Source organism: Salmo salar, chromosome 13, assembly GCF_965601325.2.
Source record: "Salmo salar chromosome 13, fSalSal1, whole genome shotgun sequence".
Taxonomy (NCBI): domain Eukaryota; kingdom Metazoa; phylum Chordata; class Actinopteri; order Salmoniformes; family Salmonidae; genus Salmo; species Salmo salar.
Genome location: NC_138303.1, coordinates 19070370 through 19094254, shown reverse-complemented (window position 1 = coordinate 19094254; position 23885 = coordinate 19070370). Strand labels below are relative to the sequence as shown.

The window sequence follows — 23885 nt, the reverse complement described above, 5'->3', positions numbered from 1 at the left end:
AACGGAATAAGTTTCAAATCACCAAGACTCTTCCTAGAGCTGGCCGCCTGTCCAAACTGAGAAATCGGGGGGGAGAAGGGCCTTGGTCAGGGAGGTGATCCAGAACCCGATGGTCACTCTGACAGAGCTCCAGAGTTCCTCTGTGGAGATGGGAGAACCTTTCAGAAGGACAACCATCTCTTCAGCACTCCACCGATCAGGCCTTTATGGTAGAGTGGCCAGACGGAAGCCACTCCTCAGTAAAAGGCACATGGCAGCCTGCTTGGAGTTTGCCAAAAGGCACCTAAAGGACTCTCAGACCATGAGAAACAAGATTCTCTGGTCTGATGAAACCAAGATTGAACTCTTTGGCCTGAATGCCAAACGTCATGTTTCGAGGAAACCTGGCACCATCCTTAAGGTGAAGCCTAGTGGTGGCAGCATCATGCTTCAGAGCGCTTAGGACCTCAGACTGGGGAAGAAGGTTCACCTTCCAACAGGACAAAGACCCTAAGCACACAGCCAAGACAACGCAGGGGTGGCTTCGGGACAAGTTTCTGAATTTCCTTGAGTGGCTCAGCCAGAGCCCGGATTTGAACCCGATTGAACATCTCTGGAGAGACCTGAAAATAGCTGTGCAGTGACGCTCCCCATCCAACCTGACAGAACTTGAGAGGATCTGCAGAGAAGAATGGGAGAAACTCCCCAAATTGATTTTATTTATTTATTTTATTTCACCTTTATTTAACCAGGTAGGCAAGTTGAGAACAAGTTCTCATTTACAATTGCGACCTGGCCAAAATACAGGTGCGCCAAGCTTGTAGTGTCATACCCAAGAAGACTTGAGGCTGTAATCACTGCCAAAAGTGCTTCAACAAAGTACTGAGTAAAGCATTGGAATACTTATGTAAATGTGATATTTCAGTTTGACATTTTTAATACATTTGCAAAAAATTCTAAAAACCCATTTTTGCTTTGTCATTATGGGGTATTGTGTGTAGATTTTAATCCATTTTGGAATAAGGCTGTAACACAACAAAATGTGGAAAAAGTCAAGGGGTCTGAATACTTTCCAAATACATTGTATCTTGTTTCGTCGCTACTGTTGCCATTGTCCTGGCTGGAAGAAGGTTCAGTGAATGGGAAGGTGCAGTGTGAGGTAATACAGTAGGAGGAGTGTGAGGTAATACAGTAGGGGGAGTGTGAGGTAATACAGTAGGGGGAGTGTGAGGTAATACAGTAGGAGGAGTGTGAGGTAATTCAGTAGGAGGAGTGTGAGGTAATTCAGTAGGGGGAGTGTGAGGTAATACAGTAGGGGGAGTGTGAGGTAATACAGTAGGAGGAGTGTGAGGTAATACAGTAGGGGGAGTGTGAGGTAATAGAGTAGGGGGAGTGTGAGATAATACAGTAGGAGGAGTGTGAGGTAATACAGTAGGGGGAGTGTGAGGTAATACAGTAGGAGTGTGAGGTAATTCAGTAGGGGGAGTGTGAGGTAATACAGTAGGAGGAGTGTGAGGTAATACAGTAGGGGGAGTGTGAGGTAATAGAGTAGGGGGAGTGTGAGATAATACAGTAGGGTGTGTGTGAGGTAATTCAGTAGGAGGAGTGTGAGGTAATTCAGTAGGGGGAGTGTGAGGTAATACAGTAGGAGGAGTGTGAGGTAATTCAGTAGGGGGAGTGTGAGGTAATACAGTAGGGGGAGTGTGAGGTAATACAGTAAGGGGAGTGTGAGGTAATTCAGTAGGGGGAGTGTGAGGTAATACAGTAGGAGGAGTGTGAGGTAATTCAGTAGGGGGAGTGTGAGGTAATACAGTAGGGGGAGTGTGAGGTAATACAGTAGGAGTGTGAGGTAATTCAGTAGGGGGAGTGTGAGGTAATACAGTAGGGGGAGTGTGAGGTAATACAGTAGGGGGAGTGTGAGGTAATACAGTAAGGGGAGTGTGAGGTAATTCAGTAGGGGGAGTGTGAGGTAATTCAGTAGGGGGAGTGTGAGGTAATACAGTAGGAGTGTGAGGTAATTCAGTAGGGGGAGTGTGAGGTAATACAGTAGGATGAGTGTGAGGTAATTCAGTAGGGGGGGTGTGAGGTAATACAGTAGGAGGAGTGTGAGGTAATTCAGTAGGGGGAGTGTGAGGTAATACAGTAAGGGGAGTGTGAGGTAATTCAGTAGGGGGAGTGTGAGGTAATACAGTAAGGGGAGTGTGAGGTAATTCAGTAGGGGGAGTGTGAGGTAATACAGTAGGGGGAATGCGAATGCTTCTCAAATATAATGTTTTACGCATGCCTCACACTCTTGTCCTCACAAGAACGTCCTCGGAGAATGCACTCAGAGCACGAGAATGTGGAGCACGGTAGTATGCATATTGAGACACATCCTGTGTGTGTGTGTTGCTGTGGGGACCACTAGGTAGAAGTTCATTAAAGTTAGAGAGTATTGAGTGTGAAATATACAAGCCAGGCATTTACGGTTCTCAACCCACACATGACAAACATAAGAGTACTTCCACACAAAGGCATCTACTAAGGCTGTGGTTCCCAAACTTTTTATATTCCCGTACCCCTTCAAACATTCAACCTCCATCTGCGTACTCCCTCTAGCACCAGGGTAAGCACACTCTCAAATGTTGTTTTTGCCATCATTGTAAGCCTGCCACACACACATTACACGATACATTTATTAAACATAAGAATGAGTGTGAGTTTTTGTCACAACCCGGCTCGTGGGAAGTGACAAAGAGCTCTTATAGGACCAGGGCACAAATAATAATATAATAATAATCAATCATTTTGCTCTTTATTTAACCATATTACATATAAAACCTTATTTGTCAATTGAAAATTGTGAATAACTCAAAGGTTAATGAGCAGGGTGTGCTTGAAAGGATGAACTCTGCAATGTTGGATTGTATTGGAGAGTCTCAGTCTTAAATCATTTTCCACACACATTCTGTGCGTGTATTTAGTTTTCATGCTATTGAAGGCTGAGAATTCACTCTCACATAGGTACGTGGTTGCAAAGGGCATCAGTGTCTTAACAGTGCTATTTGCCAAGGCAGGAGCGCAGCCCAATCCAGAAATCTGGCAGTGGCTTCTGATTAAATTGCAATTTTCACAGAACCGCTTGTTGCAATTTCAATGAGGCTCTCTTGTTCAGATATCGGTAAGTGGACTGGAGGCAGGGCATGAAAGGGATAACGAATCCAGTTGTCTGTGTCATCTGTTTAGGGAAAGTACCTGCGTAATTGTGCACCCAACTCACTCAGGTGCTTCACTACATCACATTTGACATTGTCTGTAAACTTGAGTTCATTTGCACACAAAAAATCATACAATGATGGAAAGACCTGTGTGTTGTCCTTGTTAATGCAGACAGAGAAGAGCTCCAACTTCTTAATCATAGCCTCAATTTTGTCCCGCACATTGAATATAGTTGCAGAGAGTCCATGTAATCCTAGATTCAGAACATTCTGGCGAGAAAAAACATCACCCAGATAGGCCAGTCGTGTGAGAAACTTGTCATCATGCCAGCGTTCAGACAAATGAAAATGATGGTCAGTAAAGAAAACTTTAAGCTATGTCTCCCTGTCATGGCTTTAGCGCCATTAGTACAGATACCAACACATCTTGACCACCAAAGTCCATTTGATGTCACAAAGCTGTCCAGTACCTAAAAAATATCCTCTCCTGTTGTCCTGGTTTCCAGTGGTTTGCAGAAGAGAATGTCTTCCTTAATTTACCAGGAGATGTGCCAGGCCCGCCTGTTGACTCATCCAGCTGTAATGCATAGAATTCACTGGCTTGTATGTGAAGCAGTAATTGTTTCAAAACACCTCCTGCCATGTCACTGATGTGTCGTGAAGCAGAGTTGTTTGATGAAGACATTATCTGTACAGTTCTTTTGGCCTTTTCCCCCAGCATTGTCCCAGCCATATCCGCAGCAGCAGGAAGAATTAAGTCCTCCACAATAGTATGGGGCTTGCCTGTCCTAGCCACTTGGTAGCTCACCATATAAGACGCTTCTAGACCCTTCTTATTAATGGTATCTGTTGCTTTTATACATGTCTTACTACTCGAAAGTCGTCTTAATTCTCGCTCAAAAAACTCCTGTGGCTTATTTTTCAAATTGGCATGTTTTGTTTCTAAATCTCTGCTCAAGAGGGAAGGTTTCATCAGGTTGTGAGAAGTACTTTGCACTTATGACACACTGTGACTGAGGAAAGACACTACTCCAAATATAAGTGAACCCCAAATCAATGTAGTTCTCATCATATTTGCGCCTCTTTGATGGTCCAACGTCCCTGTCTGTTGTTCGGTTCTTTCCCGGGTAAGGGGGCAGTAGCTCTTCGGCTGCATCAGATTCACAACTGTCAGTGTCCATGCTAGCTGGGCTAGTAGTAGCAGTACTACCATTAGAGCTGTTATGTTTCTCTATGGATGCAGGTCTTACTTTTTTAAACCATTTATCCATTTTCGAGCAAACGGTAATGAGCAGCAGCTACGTTTGGCTACATATGAACCTTTAGTGGAATTCCCGCGAGAGAGTAACGGTTAATGTGATTGGATGTTAATTATTTGACTAGGCTACCTGTATTTGACATTGTGTTGTTATTTCGCTGAAAACTAGATGGTTTAATTTAATTTTTGGTAGTGAAACGAGGCGACTCAGGCGAGAAAAAAAAACTCACCCAAATGTATAGCCCCGTTGGAAAATATAAATGGACTGTTTGAAAATGTGAAAAAATAAAATAAAAAACATTCTATATTTATATTTTAAATGTGAATCCCATTTTTCTTTGGCGTACCCCCGACGGCATTGCGCGTGTACCCGTTTGGAAATACCTGTACTAAGGCAACATACACACACACACACACACACACACACACACACACACACACACACACACACACACACACACACACACACACACACACACACACACACACACACACACACACACACACACACACACACACGCATGTTTTTCCAGTCCCACAAATGAGTTGATTTTACATGTGTGCTTACAAGTGTGTCTGATTATATTTGTCAGTCTAGACATTATGATCCGTACTAAAGCTGCTTTGAGGTCAGAGGGCAAAGTGGAGAATGGACAAAGCTCTAAAGCTAGACTCACAAGAACACAGAAATTCCATTCTCGTTAATGTTGCTACAGTAGCTACATGTTTTGTTTTTACATTGTTTGGATTGAAAATACTTTTCTAGGCAGAAAAAACCCTGTATCTTACCTTAACTTAAGCTAAGCAAAGCACAAGACATATCCTTACACCCACACTCACCCACCCGTTCACTGACCTTGCCTGTGCCTTTGACTCCCTTCCAGATGCAGAAGTAAACAATAACCCAGGTGGCAATCAGACAGAGGACCATGTGAGTGCTGATGTCACCAGGCTCATCCAGACCACCAGAGAGACGGAGCACCTTACGCCTGACACACATACAGAGAGAGAGAGAGAGAGAGAGAGAGAGAGAGAGAGAGAGAGAGAGAGAGAGAGAGAGTGTAATGTTTACGGTTAATTTTTATTGTTTACTTCACTTTTGTATATTGTCTACTTCACTTGCTTTGGCAATGTTAACATGTTTCCCATGCCAATAAAGCCCTTTGAATTGAATTGAGGGAGAGAGAGAGAGAGAGAGAGAGAGAGAGAGAGAGAGAGAGAGGTCAGACAAAAATAATAGACAACCAATAACCTATGGTTAGGTAGTCAGCCCTATGACCAACCCAACACAACAGACCACAGATCACTTACTCCCAGAACTCAATGACTGGCGAGCGCATGCCCTCTGGTTCCACGCAGCTGCCATTGAAGAGGAGCAGAGTAGAGGATGAGAGGTTGAGCGGGGAGGATACCACCGATGAGAGGAGGGAGATGGGGATAGAGGGATCGGGGGTGGAGGAGAGGAGAGGCAGGGCGCTGCGATTGTGGCAAGCCCGGCGGAAGTTTTCGGTGCAGTTGAGGGTGTTCCAGGGGTGCCCGCAGGTAGCCCAGGGTAACGGGTTGGTGAAGGAGTGAAGCAGGAAGTACAGGCCCCACACCAGGATCATGATGTAGTAGGTGTTACAGAAGAACACTATTACCATGGAGGCCAGGCCAAGACCTGTGGAGAGAGAGAGAGGGGGAATGAGAAGGAGTGGCAGATGGGGGGGGGGGGGGGGGGGGGTGTACAGTGGAGAACATAAGGACAAACATTTAGAGGAAGGATATACGAGAAAGAAAAATGGACGGGTTAGAGAACAAAAAAAGAAAAAACCTCACTCATAAAAATGAATTCCATCTCCATTAAACAACATCTATGAAGATCAAGTTCCAAAATTCAAATACTTTGTGTTTTGTATGCCAGCACTACCAAGGTACGGGTATCGCTTTGTGGCACCTATGCAGTCTAGGGGAAAAGCTGTCAGGAAAATAGTTATCTTCACAAGAATTAAATAATAAAATAGATTTGAATTTTATGAAACCTTTACTTTACCAGGCAGGTCAATTAAGAACAGATGCTTATTTAAAATAACCAAGGGCTGTTGAGAATACACACTTTATTAGGTACAACCATCAGGTACCGGATCAGACCCCCCTTTGACTCCAGAACAGCCTGAATTATTCGAGGAATGGAAACGTTGCTTAATTGGTTTCAAGGGACCTAATGTGTGCCAGGAAAACATTCTCCACACCATTACACCACCTCCACCAGGCTGTACCGTTGACTCCAGGCAGGATGGGGCCATGGACTCATGCTGCTTATGCCAAATCCTTAACCTGCATGACGCAACAGGAACCTGGACTCGTTGGACCAGGTGATGTTCTTCTACTCCTCAATTGTCCAGTGTTGGTGATCACGTGCCCACTGGAGCTGCTTCTTGTTTTTAGCTGATAGGAGCAGAACCCGGTGTGGTCGTCTGCTGCAGTAGCCCATCCGTGACAAGGACCGACACCACTGTTGTACTGCGCCATTATTTGCCTGTTTGTGGCCCGGCCCGCATGTTAGCTTGCACGAGTCTTGCCATTCTCCTTTGATGTCTCATCAACAAGCTGTTTTTGCACACAGGACTGCCACTGAATGGACGTTTTCTGTTTATTGCACCATTCTCTGTAAACCCTAGACACTGTCGTGCGTGAAAAGCCCCGGTGGCTGGACGTTTCTGAGATACTGGAACCAACGTGCATGGCACTGACGATCATACCACACTCAAAGTCGCTTAGATCACTTGTTTTGCCAATACTAACGTTCAATCAAACAGTAACTGAATGCCTTGATGCCCGTCTGCCTGCTTTATATAACAAGCCACGGCCACGTGGCTCACTGTCTGTAGGAGCGAACCATTTTCGTGAACTGGGTGGTGTACCTAATAAACTGTAGTTTGGAAGAGTGTAGATTGGAAGTTGATGACGATGCAATGATGTGACAGAGGAGCTGGACTGAAAGTTACAACAGAATCAATATATTCACAACAGCTCTTATGTCAAAATTTCATCAATCAAGTCTTGTTGCGAGAAAACAGTTTATTCTGACAGTTGTTTCAGTTACATAATGCCAACATCTATGCCTAAATTTGTGGTTTGAACAACCAAATGCTAGGCTATATTATAGGGGGGCGGAAGAAAGGATGTGTGAGACAGAGGGGTTGCAGAATAAAACAAGACAAAACCTACCTCAGAAACATGTATTCACTCTCCATTAACGCATTCACATTACAGTACCTTTAAAGAGAGGGGCAATGTTCCATGCAGAGACCCCTCCTTGCTTCATGAACTGACCAAGAGCGATTTCCAGGAAGAACACGGGAATACCTCCGATGAACACAATAATCATGTAGGGGATCAGGAACACGCCTACAACACGCAACACACACACGTTAGCAACACAACTCCACATGCTACACAACACAGAGGCTAAATTTCACAAACATAAAACACAAACTCTATTATGTGACAAATCTAGCAAATATAGTCCTAGTGCATGCTTGTATAACTTGTTGTGGACAGATAAAAGTCTCTCTATAACAGACATGATTATATCATTTATACTTCTACATGCTCATGGGGGAGAGAGAGCGAGAGAGAGACAGACAGAGACAGAGGAGACAGAGAGAGAGAGAGAAGGAGACAGAGAGAGAGAGAGACAGAGACAGAGGAGACAGAGAGAGAGAAGGAGACAGAGAGCGAGAGAGAGAGAGAGAGAGAGAGAGAGAGAGAGAGAGAGAGAGAGAGAGAGAGAGAGAGAGAGAGCTATAGCAAGCTGAAGAAATAGAGCTGGCATTTAGGCTAAAACTTATCTAGCAAACTGTTATTGCAGTGCAGTGATAAGAGAGGAGAGAAGGAAGGACAGATTAAGTGAGTGAGAGAAAGAGAGAGAGAGCAGGAGGAGGAGAGGAGGGTAGACAAGGCCATAGATAAGGAGGAGGTGTATTGAGAGGGAGATAACTATATTGTTTCATTCATTTAGTGTTTGGGCATGAATGGCTGGCATTGTCCTTTAGACAGAGAGAATGATAGAAAGTAAGAAGGAGAGAATGAAAGAGAATGAGAAAGAGACAGTTAGTAAAAGTGAAAGTACACTAGGAGGGATTCTTGTTTGTATGTATTATGTAAAATATAACCTTCCTATATGTCCCTTTTACAGTACAACTGGCTCAAAAGCTTGAGGTCAAATGAAACGCATACATACACTACATGACCAAAAGTATATGGACACCTGCTCGCCGAATATCTCATTCCAAAATCATGGGCATTAATATGGAGTTGGTCCCCCCTTTGCTAATATAACAGCCTCCACTCTTCTGGGAAGGCTTTCCATTAGATGTTGGAACATTGCTGCAGGGACTTGCTTCCGTTCAGCCACAAGAGCATTAGTGAGGTCGGGCACTGATGTTGGGAAATTAGGCCTGGCTCGCAGTCGGCATTCCAATTCATCCCAAAAGTGTTCAATAGGGGGCTCTGTGCAGGCCAGTCAAGTTCATCTACACAAATCTCAAAAAAACATTTTTGTGCACGGGGGCATTGTCATGCTGAAATAGGAAAGGGACTTCCCCAAACTGTTGCCACAAAGTCGGAAGCACAGAATCGTCTAGAATGTTATTGTATGTTGTAGTGTTAAGATTTCCCTTCATTGGAACTAAGGGGCCTAGTCCAAACCATGAAAAACAGCTCCAGACCGTTATACCTCCTCCACCAAAATGGACAGTTGGCACCAGAGGTCGACCGATTAATCCGAATGGCCGATTAATTAGGGCCGATTTCAAGTTTTCATAACAATCGGTAATCGGCATTTTTGGACACCGATTATGGCCGATTACATTTCACTCCACGAGGAGACTGCGTGGCAGGTTGACTACCTGTTATGCGAGTGCAGCCAAGGTAAGGTGCTAGCTAGCATTAAACTTATAAAAAAAACGATCAATCTTAACATAATCACTAGTTAACTACACATGGTTGATGATACTACTAGTTTATTTAGCTTGTCCTGCGTTGCATATAATCGATGCGGTGCCTGTTAATTTATCATTGAATCACAGCGTACTTCACCAAACGAGTGATTTAACAAGCGCTTTCGTGAAAAAAGCACTGTCGTTGCACCAATGTGTACCTAACCATAAACATCAACGCCTTTCTTAAAATCAATACACAAGTATATATTTTTTAAACCTGCATATTTAGTTAATATTGCCTGCTAACATTAATTTCTTTTAACTAGGGAAATTGTGTCACTTCTCTTGCGTTCTGTGCAACAGAGTCATAGGCTGACCACAGAGTCATAGGCTGACCATAGATTTCAAAATGTATTTTGCAACACTCGCGCACGCGAGCGTTGCAAAATACATTTTGAAATCTGTGTTATTCAATTATTGCACCCACACTGCTCGCGCGCGTCAACGAGCGTCTGCGTTGCCAAGGGCTAAAATAGAAGTCATTCCTATTTCAGACGCAGATCGCGCTGCAAGTCCTGCCTCTCCCATCTCCTCATTGGTTTATAGAAGCAGGTACCCACGTGCCATCTCCTCATTGGTTATACCCACGTGGGTGATTGAAAGACGAACTGTGTTGCCGGTCGGTGTAGTAATACTATGAAAGTTTAGATGCCAATCACCATATAAGTTCAAAGATGAAAAAGCCTGGAAGGAGGAGAGATGACTAGAAACGATTTGGTTAACCGTTTTATGTGTGGATTAATTGTAGAGGACCTTGTGCATTTCAGGTAAAATAACAACTCAATGTTTATTTTCCAGGAAACACTTGCTAGCAACAGCAAGCTAGCTAAATAGGACAAATTAGCTAGCAAGTGCAAGCTAACTAGCTAAATTGCCATAAATGTTTAATGCTTTTCGACCTGTTCCCAAATTAATGTAATTGGTTCAGAGTTTGTTTTGATATTTTAACCTGCGTGTCGTGATCGCGTTTGGTGTGGGGGGACAAAAAACAGTTATGCACGATGGCAACCTGTCTATTTAGTTAAAAGAAATTCATGTTAGCAGGCAATATTAACTAGGGAAATTGTGTCACTTCTCTTGCGTTCATTGCATGCAGAATAACTAATTTGCCCGAATTTTACATAATTATGACATAACATTGAAGGTTGTGCAATGTAACAGCAATATTTAGACTTATGGATGCCACCCGTTAGATAAAATACGGAACGGTTCCGTATTTCACTGAAAGAATAAACGTTTTGTTTTCTAAATGATAGTTTATGGATTTGGCTTTTTTACATGGCACATATTGCACTTTTACTTTCTTCTCCAACACTGTGTTTTTGCATTATTTAAACCAAATTGAAAATGTTTCATTATTTATTTGAGACTAAATTGATTTTATTGATGTATTATATTAAGTTAAAATAAAAGTGTTCATTGTTCATTCAGTATTGTTGTAATTGTCATTATTACAAATATATATATCAAAATCGGCCGATTAATCGGTATCGTTTTTTTTTGGGGTCCTCCAATAATCGGTATCGACGTTGAAAAATCATCATTGGTCGACCTCTAGTTGGCACTATGCATTGGGGCAGGTAGCGTTCTCCTGGCATCCGCCAAATCCAGAGTCATCCATCCAAATCCAGAGTCAGCCAGATTGTGAAGCGTGATTCATCATTTCGGAGAACGCGTTTCCACTACTCCAGAGTCCAATGGTGGTGAAGCTTTACACCACTCCAGCCGACGCATGGTGATCTTAGGCTTGTGTGTGGCTGCTCGTCCATGACCCGCCAAACCACGCATCTGAACACCCGCCCGCTAAACCTAGACGCCAGCCGCACCAATGTCTCGGCGGAAACACTGTTCAACTGACGACCGAAGTCAGCCTGCAGGCGCCCGGCCCGCCACAAGGAGTCGCTAGAGCGCGATGAGCCAAGTAAAGCCCTCCCCGATCAAACCCTCCCCTAACCCAGACGATGCTGGGATTGTGCACCGCCTTATGGGACTCCCAGTCACGGCCGGTTGTGACACAGCCTGGGATCGAACCCAGGTCTGTAGTGACGCCTCAAGCACTGCGATGCAGTGCTTTAGACTGCTGCGCCAATCGGGAGGCGGGACGGACAATTTTTACGTGCTTCAGCACTCGGCAGTCCTGTTCTGTAAGCTTCTGTAGCCTACCACTTTGTGGCTAAGCTGTTGTTGCTCCTAGACGTGTCCACTTCGTAATATCACCACTTCCAGTTGAATGGGGCAGCTGACCGGGGCAGCAGGACAGAAATTTGACGAACTGACTTGTTGGAAAGGTGGCATCCTATTTCAGTGCCACGTTGAAAGTCGCTGAGCTCTTCAGTAAGGCCATTCTACTGCCAATGTTTTGTCTATGGAGATTGCATGGCTGTGTGCTCGATTTAATACACCTTTCAGCAACAGGTGTGTCTGAAATAGCCGAATCCACTCATTTGAAGGGGTGTCTACATACTTTTGTATATATAATGTATTTTACCTTGGATACTTTTATCTGAGATAATTTGATTTGGCAAACACATCAAGCAGAAATAGATAATCAAATAAAACAGAGCCGAGCTAACAACAACAAAGGGAAAGGTCAACAGCTACATCGTAAATCCATTTGCTTTTAATTTGATGCGCTTATTTTTACTGCCACTGTATTCTGCAGCTTCCTAACATGCCTTAGCAACAAAACACCTCTAAAACTGGAAGTACAGCGAAAAAAACAAACAGAACATTCACCCAAACCCCCCACCCCAGACATTTTGGTATGTCCGGTATGATGAAACTATATACAGAGGACCATACCAATACTTAGAAGGAAGGGGGTAAACAGATGGGGCAGAGTCACATGAGAATGACGCAGGGAGGAGACTGCCTGTTCAGATGTGGAGGAAAAAAAGAGAGGTAACATGACAGGAGAATGTAAGAAGGAAAGATGGACCAGAAAATTGGATGATAAGGTGATAAAGAAGAAGAAGAAATAGGAATCTGAGACATGAAAATACAATGATCTCATCTGGTAATAGTGACTTTCTTATTCTCTCCCTCTCCCTCATTCTCTCAGTCTCATTCACTGAGATCAGACAGCCGAAGCCATATAAGGAAGAGTTCAGAGAGAGAGAGAGAGGGGGGGGGGGGATAAGGAGAGAACGAGAGTGAGAGAGAGTAGGAAGACTGAACGGATTAAAAAGACGATTGGAAAGACAAAAAAATTAAGAAAAATAATGATTTTCCCTGAGCCACTATTGTATTAGACTCTCCATCATTTCACACATTAACTTCTATCAAAGTATAGACTAGACTACCCAAATATAGGACAGGGTTCAATATAAAAACAACAATCCCTTTCAAATGAATTTCCTCTATCTGTCCTCCACTTTAGTCAGTCAGATATCCGTCGGTGGGTGTTTGAGTAAAGAGAACAGGTCTGAGAGCCTGTGAGTGCCCAGTACTCAGTCTTATCTGATGCCGATGTTGTGTTACGAGACGTCCCCTGGCCTGGGTTGGTCAAGGACACCAAACGTGGCGTCGCAGTGGCACTGCTGACACAGAGGGAAGGACGGGCACAGGACGCTTATTGTGTGACATGCATCCATATTTTCCTTACTATCAGGGGAGGAGAGGAGAAAGCACCTTTGTGTGCAGGGCAGGAGCACAGGGGGTGGGGGGGGGGGGGGTGGTGACTGTGTGAGGCAGGCCATTGTTAAACGATATGAGAAGGTGGGTATCAGAGTCACGGGTCACAAGACAGAAGAAGGAAGGAGAGAGAGAGAGAAAGAGAGAGAGAGAGAAAGAGAGAGAGAAAAAAACACACACTCACTTTTATTCAAACATCTCATAAAAATAGGAGGGACAGAGAGATAAGAAATACAGAGCAAAGGTGGAAAGGACAGGTTACCGTGGCGAGAGAATGAGAGAAAGAAAGGAGGGGAGTGTGCTCAAGTGTCACTATATGAGGGGCCTGGCTACTTCGGCTACGTGCGTACACTCATGCAAGCCCTGCTTGGTCTCCCTCCATCTCTTCCCTCCTCCCTCCCTCTCTCGTTCCTCCCCCTTTCTCTTTACTAAAAACTGCCTTTCCATCATATCAGTCCAACTGCCTGTTTTGCATATTACATCATAGGTGTGTCATAAAGTAGGAGTTTGTGTCTGTGTCAGTGTGACTGTGTCAGTGTCAGTGTGTCTGTGTCAGTGTGTCTGTGTGTCAGTGTGACTGTGTCAGTGTGACTGTGTCAGTGTGTCTGTGTCAGTGTGTCTGTGTCAGTGTGTCTGTGTGTCAGTGTGACTGTGTCAGTGTGTCTGTGTGAGTGTGTCTGTGTCAGTGTGTCTATGTCAGTGTGACTGTGTCAGTGTGTCTGTGTCAGTGTGACTGTCTGTGTGACTGTGTCTGTGTCAGTGTGTCTGTGTCAGTGTGACTGTGTCAGTGTGTCTGTGTCAGTGTGACTGTCTGTGTGACTGTGTCTGTGTCAGTGTGTCTGTGTCAGTGTGACTGTGTCAGTGTGTCTGTGTCAGTGTGACTGTGTCAGTGTGTCTGTGTCAGTGTGACTGTGTCAGTGTGTCTGTGTCAGTGTGTCTGTGTCAGTGTGACTGTGTCAGTGTGTCTGTGTCAGTGTGACTGTGTCTGTGTGCCTGTGTCAGTGTGACTGTGTCAGTGTGACTGTGTCAGTGTGCATGTGTCAGTGTGACTGTGTCAGTGTGACTGTGTCAGTGTGACTGTGTCAGTGTGTCTGTGTCAGTGTGACTGTGTCAGTGTATCTGTGTCTGTGTGACTGTGTCTGTGTGACTGTGTCAGTGTGTCTGTGTCAGTGTGTCTGTGTCAGTGTGTCTGTGTCAGTGTGTCTGTGTCAGTGTGTCAGTGTGACTGTGTCAGTGTGTCTGTGTCAGTGTGACTGTGTCAGTGTGTCTGTGTCAGTGTGTCTGTGTCAGTGTGACTGTGTCAGTGTGTCTGTGTCAGTGTGACTGTGTCTGTGTGCCTGTGTCAGTGTGACTGTGTCAGTGTGACTGTGTCTGTGTGTCATTGTCCGTGTGACTGTGTCAGTGTGACTGTGTCAGTGTGACTGTGTCAGTGTGTCTGTGTCAGTGTGACTGTGTCAGTGTGACTGTGTCAGTGTATCTGTGTCTGTGTGACTGTGTCTGTGTGACTGTGTCAGTGTGTCTGTGTCAGTGTGTCTGTGTCAGTGTGTCTGTGTCAGTGTGTCTGTGTCAGTGTGACTGTGTCTGTGTCCGTGTGTCTGTGTCAGTGTGTCTGTGTCAGTGTGACTGTGTCAGTGTGTCTGTGTCAGTGTGACTGTGTCAGTGTGACTGTGTCAGTGTGTCTGTGTCCGTGTGTCTGTGTCCGTGTGTCTGTGTCAGTGTGACTGTGTCAGTGTGTCTGTGTCAGTGTGACTGTGTCAGTGTGACTGTGTCAGTGTGTCTGTGTCAGTGTGTCTGTGTCAGTGTGACTGTGTCTGTGTCAGTGTGACTGTGTCAGTGTGACTGTGTCTGTGTCAGTGTGTCTGTGTCAGTGTGTCTGTGTCAGTGTGACTGTGTCAGTGTGACTGTGTCTGTGTGACTGTGTCAGTGTGACTGTGTCAGTGTCAGTGTGACTGTGTCAGTGACTGTGTCAGTGTGACTGTGTCTGTGTCAGTGTGACTGTGTCAGTGTGACTGTGTCTGTGTCAGTGTGACTGTGTCAGTGTGTCTGTGTCAGTGTGACTGTGTCAGTGTGACTGTGTCAGTGTATCTGTGTCTGTGTGACTGTGTCAGTGTATCTGTGTATGTGTGTCTGTGTCAGTGTGTCTGTGTCAGTGTGACTGTGTCAGTGTGTCTGTGTCAGTGTGACTGTGTCTGTGTCAGTGTGACTGTGTCTGTGTCAGTGTGACTGTGTCAGTGTGTCTGTGTCAGTGTGACTGTGTCAGTGTGACTGTGTGTCTGTGTCAGTGTGACTGTGTCAGTGTGACTGTGTCAGTGTGTCTGTGTCAGTGTGACTGTGTCTGTGTCAGTGTGACTGTGTCAGTGTGACTGTGTCAGTGTGTCTGTGTGTCTGTGTCCGTGTGACTGTGTCAGTGTGACTGTGTCAGTGTGTCTGTGTCAGTGTGTCTGTGTCAGTGTGACTGTGTCAGTGTGTCTGTGTCAGTGTGACTGTGTCAGTGTGACTGTGTCAGTGTGACTGTGTCAGTGTGTCTGTGTCAGTGTGACTGTGTCAGTGTGACTGTGTCTGTGTGTCTGTGTCACTGTGTCAGTGTGACTGTGTCAGTGTGTCTGTGTCAGTGTGACTGTGTCTGTGTGTCAGTGTCAGTGTGACTGTGTCAGTGTGACTGTGTCAGTGTGACTGTGTCTGTGTCAGTGTGTCTGTGTCCGTGTGTCATTGTCCGTGTGACTGTGTCAGTGTGTCTGTGTCAGTGTGACTGTGTCAGTGTGACTGTGTCAGTGTGTCTGTGTCAGTATGGGTGTGTGCATATGCTGAGTGCAAGTCTGTTGAAATGTGTTTAATTAAGTCTGATTATGTACAGTATGTGTGTGCTGTGCACATGCTGAAGATGTGTGTGAGTATTGTGTTTGTTGGTTTGTTTGTGTGTGTGTGTGTGTGTGAGCTCACCTCCACCGTTCTTGTAGCAGAGGTAAGGGAAGCGCCACACATTGCCCAGCCCCACAGCGAAGCCCACACAGGACATGATGAAGTCCATCTGTCTGGTCCAGGTCTCTCTCTCCACATACGGTACTGCTGTAGCCTGGACCTGAGGCTGTGTTTGGGTCTGTCCTCCCCCTCCCTCACACCCCCCTGCCCCCACCCCAACCCCAGGCACAGGGACTAGGGGGCGAGCCACACCACCCTCCTCCTCAGATGGAATCCCTGCTTCCATCTGGGAGAGTCGCACATCACCTGGGAGAGGGGGGGGGGGGTGGTATGGAGGAAGAGTGGAGAGAGGGAGCGAGAGAGAGAGAAAGAGAGGGGTTAAAAGCCATTAGCTTGCCTTGTAAATCAACCAAGCTTTTACAGCCACATAAACATAAAGGTCCACCAATCAACAAAATGTATCAAATCAATCATAGGAGTCACAAACTCGCAAAGCTGCAGTGACTCACAGTCAATGCCAAAAAGCCCCCCCTCCCCATATCATTATGATGGAGCGACTATAAGCATGGTGGAAACATGTAGTTATATGTATGGTAGGCTATGTCTACTGCCTCTATATTTCTATATTACAACTCAGAACATTGTCAGTCCTATTACACAACAATATGAAATATGAATTAAATCCTCTCTAAGCCTATAACCTCCAGACAGTGCAGTTCTTCAGTCAGCAGTCTAAGCTCAGGCCTACATTTACCACATGCTGTAAAAGAGGGCAGTACTCCTACTGTAATGTATACTCTTACAAAAAAGGTTTCCAAAAGGGTTCTGGCATCTGTCCCCATAGGAGAACCCTTTTTGGTTGCAGGTAGAACTCTTTCGAGGAACCTAAAGGGGTTCATCAAAGGGTTATCCTACGGGGGAAAGCCACAAATAATTTGGCTTTAACGGTCCAGATGCCTTTCTTGCATCTTCTGTCCTTGTTATTTTTCCTTCCTTCTCAATTCAAATCAATGAGCTATTGACAAGTCAGCATATCTTACAATTAATGCTCCCCCTCTCACTCCTACCCTCTCTCTCCCTCTTCCCAGTTCCCAAAAAGTGATTTGTGTGCTGGGGTACGACAATAGTCTCACAACTGACTACAACAACGGGGTGTCCGTGTCACCACTGACTACAACAACACTTTAATTTACTTTCTCTCTGTCTTTCTCTCTCTCAAACAAACCGATTCTTCGGACAGTTTATTAATGTGCGCCTTCTATGATATCGATGTCAGCCGCTCTGATCCGGATGCACATTAGGAAAGCAGTTTTTTCCAGATCAGAGCAGTTAGAGGGAGTGTGTGAGCAGGAGAGGGAGGGCAGGAGAGAGAGAGAGAAGCTGATGCTAATAGAATAGAATATGCTTGGATATCTGCTTTCACAGACATAGCAAGTCCGGCATGAGAGGTGGGTTGGTTTGCTATAATCCTTAGTAGGCCTATTCACTGGAGCATACTCAACCCATCAGACAGTGACTGACGGCTCTGACAGAAAGCTAGCCTGCCCAACACAATGCAGGTTTGTGTGATCGATGTAGTGTGATTAAGGTGGAGAAGTTGGAGTGGATCTTGAACCAGCAAGCAAAACTGCTAACAGAGGTCCAGACCTCTTGGTAATGTTGTAGAACACTAACATACAGGGAGGATACATTTAGTTCCTGTCTAAGCAGGAATCTAAACTTTAGCCTTGGCAGTAGTAAGGTGGTACTGAGACCCCAACGAACACAATCACAGATTAATGGAGCATAGTACAGCTTCTGGGCTGCAACAAGAATCTCATGTGAGAACAGGATTGTGACCTGCCTTTTGGAGTTTTCAACAGGTGCACACTACAGTATAGTGCATTAAATCAAGAGGACTTGACGATCATGCTGCATCACATGTGTCGCTAATTTGCTATACCATACCTGGATTGCCTAATCATCTGACAGGTAGTTGGATGATAGCTAGGTAACTCTAGTGTAACGTTAAGGTAATTATAAAGCAAGTGAGGTCTCTTGAACTCAGTCTGAAGAGACAGGTTTACAATCTATAAAGGTAACATGTCATCTGTCCATACTTGCCAGCCAGTTAGATGTGCATCTGAGGTGCACAGTAGTGCCTATATCTAGCTAGCTACTATGTAGCCAAAACACTTGCTGTTGAAGCTCACGTTATACCCTAACTAAACTTAGTTATGGCTATCTAGCTGGGGTCTTTGACATCTATAATGCTGCTTTGAATTCATTGAAGTCATAGCTACAATATAACAATGCAACAACAATAATGTTATTACCATTGTTATTATTATATATATATATATATTTTTTTTTTTGAATCACTCACCTGGGGAGTTCTCTTCTACTTCTGGCGACATGTTGATTGATTAGGTTTAAATAAACCGGGTAACGTTAGGTGGGTAGAGCCAAGTGCAGCTAGCTAGTAGCTAGTGACGCTATCAAGATACTCAGTGCGCCTCAGAGGGGGAGAGAGAGAGAGAGAGAGAGAGAGAAGCTATGCAGTTCTCCAGTTCTTTCCTTGGTTTATTTTTCGTCTTCTTGTTATCAAAAAATATTTATATTATTTAATTTATCATAACGAGTTGGTGCCCTTCAACAATAAATGTAATATTTACAAAGCGTCGCGTCAGACGTTGGGGAGAAGGAATTCAAAAGCAGTCGACGAAGCACTTGAAGGATAGCCTGAAGAATCTCATGGATGACAGTAAATGAAAATGATAGCTAGCTAGCTAGCTAGTAAATCGAGAGGTTTAGGTCGCTATTTGTATCGTTTAGTCAGAGGTCCAATAACCTAGCTAGCTAAGTGATGTTGTATGCTGGGTAGGTCCTTCACCAGGCTCTGATGAGACGAAGAATGTGATGTGAGCGGTTCCTGCTCCGTTGGTCTATCCGTTGGCAGCCCCCCTCCTCCCTCCTCCTCCTCGTACGGCTCCGCGATGCAATTGGCTAATATGTGCAGTGCGCGTTCTACAGTGCGTAGCAAAACCAGCACCATCACCAAGCCGCTTTTTATCATTCATACATTTGCACGACGCACAGGATAATAAATAAATAATCAAATATCGGATAGCCTACTGAAGGTTGGCAATCATTCTGTTTACATGGATAAATGATTTGAACAACCGCATACACTGGGTTATCACCCTCCCCCTCTCGAGCCCCCGCAATGCTTTCGGGATGAAAAGAACATCCTTTTGGCTGTAATGAGCTCTAAAATTCCATGCATTAACTAGTCACACTGTTGACATAGCAACGGACGCTAATCGAATCCTATTGTGACCCATGGGGGACACGAACCGACAGGTAGAGGGGACAGTAGGGGAGACCGGGGTTCGTTGTCACTTTTTTACTCGTGTGTATTTCTCTGCACCGGTATATCTGACTGGCTCTTTTAAAAATTAGGAGGACCCTTTTTATCCTCATATCTTATTCCAAAATGTAGTTATAAGCCATCAACACACTCTGTCCACTTGTGACAACCAGCCCCCTCGCGAGGTTGGATGTCACACAGTATGGGGTTGGTTGTCACAATGTTTGCTAACAACCTTTCTTTGATCAAATGATATTACTAACAAAATGTAGCATTTTATGCTATGAGAATAAAATGATATTTTGAGTAAATTTGATTTGTGTATCTTGTGTGGGTGTGTGACAGGCAATGAAGGGAGCTCTTTATAGCACAACCACAAAAGGGATTGGGATTTAAATCAGTGATGTAGTGGTAAAAAAAAAATAGGATGGTAAACTCTGATCGCCAGTCATGTGAAAAAAGTATACTTTTAATGCATATTTCTGCAAAAAGAGGGTAAACTGTGTTTACTTGTGTTTACCCTCCACTACACCACTGGTTTTATTATAATGGGGTTGATAGTGACAACTAACCCCACATTGTATGTGACAACCATCCCAAACTCCGCCCCTTTTCAACAAACATCAATTGTTCATGGATACTCCTGTAATTCAAACATTTACAAAGAAAACACTAGGTATTTCAAAAAATGTTTACTTTCACCTATGAAACGCACAAATTCACCTCACCTTAACGTTTTGTCATGCTGACATGAATTGACCAGGGAGATATGTTCTTTAAAATAATTCACACATTTGAACCTTAGAAATATTACACAGCGCCATTTAGATTGGGAATAATTAGCACTGTGATTATCAACCCGTGAGAAAACCAACTCTGGTCTCCCCTATTTGGCATGTCAGGCCCCAGATAGCATGTTAACATGTCATAAAACATGGAAAGAAATGTATAGAATTACAGGAAATCAGCTTTAAAATTGAACAAATTTTCTCTCAGCCTCATGGTAAAATATGTAGAAAAGCAGGAAATTTGATTTTAAACTGCTAAATGATCTGTCAGCCTCATGGCAAAATGTGTAGAATGGCATGAGATTAGCTATCAATAAAAATCTCTCTGCCCGACGGCATGTATAGAAATGCGTGACAATAGCTATACAACTACACATTTTTGTCTTTGCCCCATGGGAAAATGTGTAAATTGCAGAAAGTTAGCCTTTTTACAATTAAAAAAAAGATGTTAATGTAAAAAAATATATTATTATTTTTGGTTGGGGGGAGCTGGCTTGCTCGGGCCTTGCGGGGTGCCTCGCGAAAGTACGCCACTGACCCCGCACAGTAAAATCTCAGCGTCAGACAGCCTAGCTGGCAGCAAATTGGGCTGGATAGATAACAGCACATGTCATATTCTATTTCTAATTGTCCACAAAATACAATCACATTCAATTCGTGAATGAATAAGAGTACATCTTTTTTTTGCAAGGGCAATCTCGTGACGCACAGTGGGGCCACAGCAACTCTAGCGGCTCTAGCCTACAGTTGGAACAGATTAAGAAAGAAAATGGACACGAATGACTTAAACATAACGAGGAGAAACTAGTCCATGGCCATCTTTACTATATCATTGGCTTAATACATGTCTTGATGATGGCAATGCTGTTTTTGCACAGATCAGATTAATTTAAGCCTACTTTATGCCTATTTATAGTTTAAGGGGGCGTCCAGACTTTTATTAATCATTCTAAATCAACCTGGAATATGACAGACTACAATAAAAGATTACTCTAAGGACAACGCAAACATTCACTTTAGTAGCATATAATAAAACGACGCAATTAACCGAATTACAGTATAGCATGCCTAGTACTAATATATTAGTATCCAGGCCTAGTTTGTACTCTGGGGCACCTGTGTCTCTGTATTTTGTCTGTTAGTCCTATACAGCATGATGCCCGTGGCCGTCAACAAACAAATCAATACACGCACGCACATAGCCTCTTTCCAGATCAGCCTACACTGCTACAGTAACCATACTGTCAATCTCACGTACAACAGTCACGTTTGGCACGTAGGCCTTTATGAGGAGGTTCTTAATATGTTTAGTTTAGGGGGTTGGAGAGGACGAGCCAGTCCATGTTGTGTGTACTAACAATCTATTCATTCGTGCCTTCCTGTACTTATCCGGGTATTTGAGGGCAACAGCATTTACAGTTTAAATATTTTCGTTTGCGCCTGTTTTTTTGATGGCGTAAGAACGCAAACACCTAATACATTTGTTGTCTTCATTTAGCTACACTTTGTCTTATTCCTGGCATATGACCGTTATTTTGGCTATTTGTATGACCTCTATGTTTAATACTGTCTAATAAGCGGTGCAACACGCCTAGTAAAGCCGTCTTAAAGTGCTCAAAACCAGTAGCATTGACACAGGAAAGCAATTACATTTTGAATGGATTTGATCGCATCTAACTTGTTGACCTTGGGTGACATCTATCGGACATGGGGATGGTGGCAGCTCAGGGCTGGCAGTGTCTGCTTGACGCCATTCATGTAGAAGAATCCAGGCTCTCCAAGTCAGCGCGCTGTGTAGTCACGTGTGTAGCGCATCAGCCAGGCTAGAAAGACAAGGGCCTTTTATAAATCAGATCTGCTCACCTCGAGTCCTCTCTCGCCTCCTTTTGAAAAATGTCCACGTTAATCGAGGAGAGCTAGCGAGGAGTGATTGTGGATGGAAATGCACTTGCCAGAAATGAAACGATCCTCACCACTGGCGCGTCATCAGGCAAATGACGTTCACAGTGGTGGACCCAAAATAAATGTGAAAAGTGATCCAAAAAATGTAAGTTAGTTGTGGAAGACATTTTATAGATAAAACAATAAGTGACATAATATTTTTAAACATGTGCATGATTTTCTCCTCTGACAAAACAAAAGCTAATTCAAAGGGGGTGTGTCAGATTTCAAAACTCTTCCGCGGTAGGATACACTTCTGTCACAGATCGTGTAGAACAATGAACAATATGTTTCACCGGATGTACAAATATGAAGCATTCGGTTGGCGTTTCCACTCGAGAACACCGAGCAGGGATTGGAGGCTTTGTTGTAGGCACGTTATTGGGGACATGAGCAGAACTCCGGAAGGGGAAAATGGAGTCCCTAGAGAAAGCAAGTACAAGATGGGTGTCAGGGATGGAGCGGCAGTCTCTTGAGGAGACGTGTACGTGGAAAGCGGAGAATGAATGGAGGGGAAAAGAGAGGGAGAATAGGTCTAAGAGAGTGAGCTTGAGTTGGATAAAAATGGTGGGGGAAAAAGGGAGATGGTTTGTCAAAGAAGAATGGTATAAAGTAAGCAGAGGGAGCTGAAGACAGGAGGAGAAATGGAAGTGAATGTGGGTAAAGTTATCGGAGACCGAGGTATGCACCGAGGATCAGAATGAAGAAGAGTCTGTGACAGTACGAGTGAAGTTTATGGAAAAAGTGGACTCTTGCCTTTTGGCTGATCCATTTGTGGTTTCATGGCGGGTGAAAAAGATTCGGGTCATGTGGAATCGGTGAGGGTAACTAGAAGTGGTGTAGTGATCATTATGTTTCTGTTGGGCAGAGGAAGAATGCGCTCGAAGTAAAACGAATGGGTGAATTGTTTCGTTCTCAAGAAAAGGCACCAATGAAAGGAGTGATAACTGGGGTAGCAGTAGATATAAACGTTGATCAGCTGAGGGGAAAGATTCCCGGTGTATGTGATGCGATGCAGACAGGGTGGTGAGAGTGAGGAAACAGAAGAGTCGTTGTCTGTTCTTTTGAGTTTTGAAGTTGAGTCTTTGCCAGACAAAGTGAAGTTAGGATATATAATTTATCCTGTAGGAGTGTATGTGCCGAACACATTAAGACGCTACAGGTGTTAAGCTTATGGGCATGTGGCAGCACTGTGTAGGAGGACGGGTCCAAGGTGTGAGAAATGTGCAGAAGGGCATGAGACAAAGGAATGTGTAGCATTGGGGAAAGTAGTGGAATGTGTTAATTGTAGGGGTGCCCATGGAGCTGGGGATCAGAAATGTCCCGTGCAGGTTGAGGTTTCCAGGGTTAGAGTAGAGCAGAAGTTGTCATATGTTGAGGCAGTGAAGAAAGTAGGGGGAGGAGTGGGGAGAGTAGTAGAGATACACCAGTACAGAGGGATAGGACAAAAAGTGATATAAGTTTCATTCAGATTGGATTTTTAGCATTTATAACAATGGTTATTAATTGTACTGCAGGGATGGATCAGAAGTCTCTGAAAATTGAGGTTGTGTTGGCAGCTGCAGTGGTATTTGGGTGAGCGAGACTTGACAGCAGAAGAGTTACAGGAGGTGTTAAGTGGTGATGTCCCATCCTTTCAGGGTGATGGCATGAGGTAGGAATAAATACATTTAATTAGTGGAGTAAGGGGTTGTTAATTTTATTTTATATCATTTTGAAATGAGTGAGTATAGTGTTAGATGGTAGGGTATTTATTTTGTACATTTTTCTTTTTCAAGTAAAGTATAAGGGAGTTGTACTCCAGTCCAGTAGGTGGCGGTAATGCAACAAATTGGA

General features: G+C 44.1%; 1 protein-coding gene across 3 annotated transcripts in view; it reads right to left on the bottom strand.

Moving 5' to 3' along the window:
- Positions 1-22102, bottom strand: part of si:ch211-117c9.5 (sodium- and chloride-dependent creatine transporter 1) — a 105985-nt gene extending 83883 nt beyond the window's left edge. The window contains exons 1-5 of one of the 3 annotated variants that reach the window (XM_045693006.2): positions 21972-22102; positions 15993-16277; positions 7693-7824; positions 5746-6094; positions 5291-5423 (exon numbers count right to left, since the gene is read on the bottom strand). In XM_045693006.2, the coding sequence (XP_045548962.1) occupies positions 5291-5423; positions 5746-6094; positions 7693-7824; positions 15993-16257 (879 nt within the window). In that variant the 5' untranslated portion in view covers positions 16258-16277; positions 21972-22102. Of the gene's footprint in view, positions 1-5290; positions 5424-5745; positions 6095-7692; positions 7825-15992; positions 16278-18336; positions 18917-21758 lie in introns of those variants that run through there. The other 2 variants (XM_045693007.2, XM_045693005.2) reach the window with 2 other exon arrangements.
- Positions 22103-23885: the final 1783 nt, after the last annotated feature.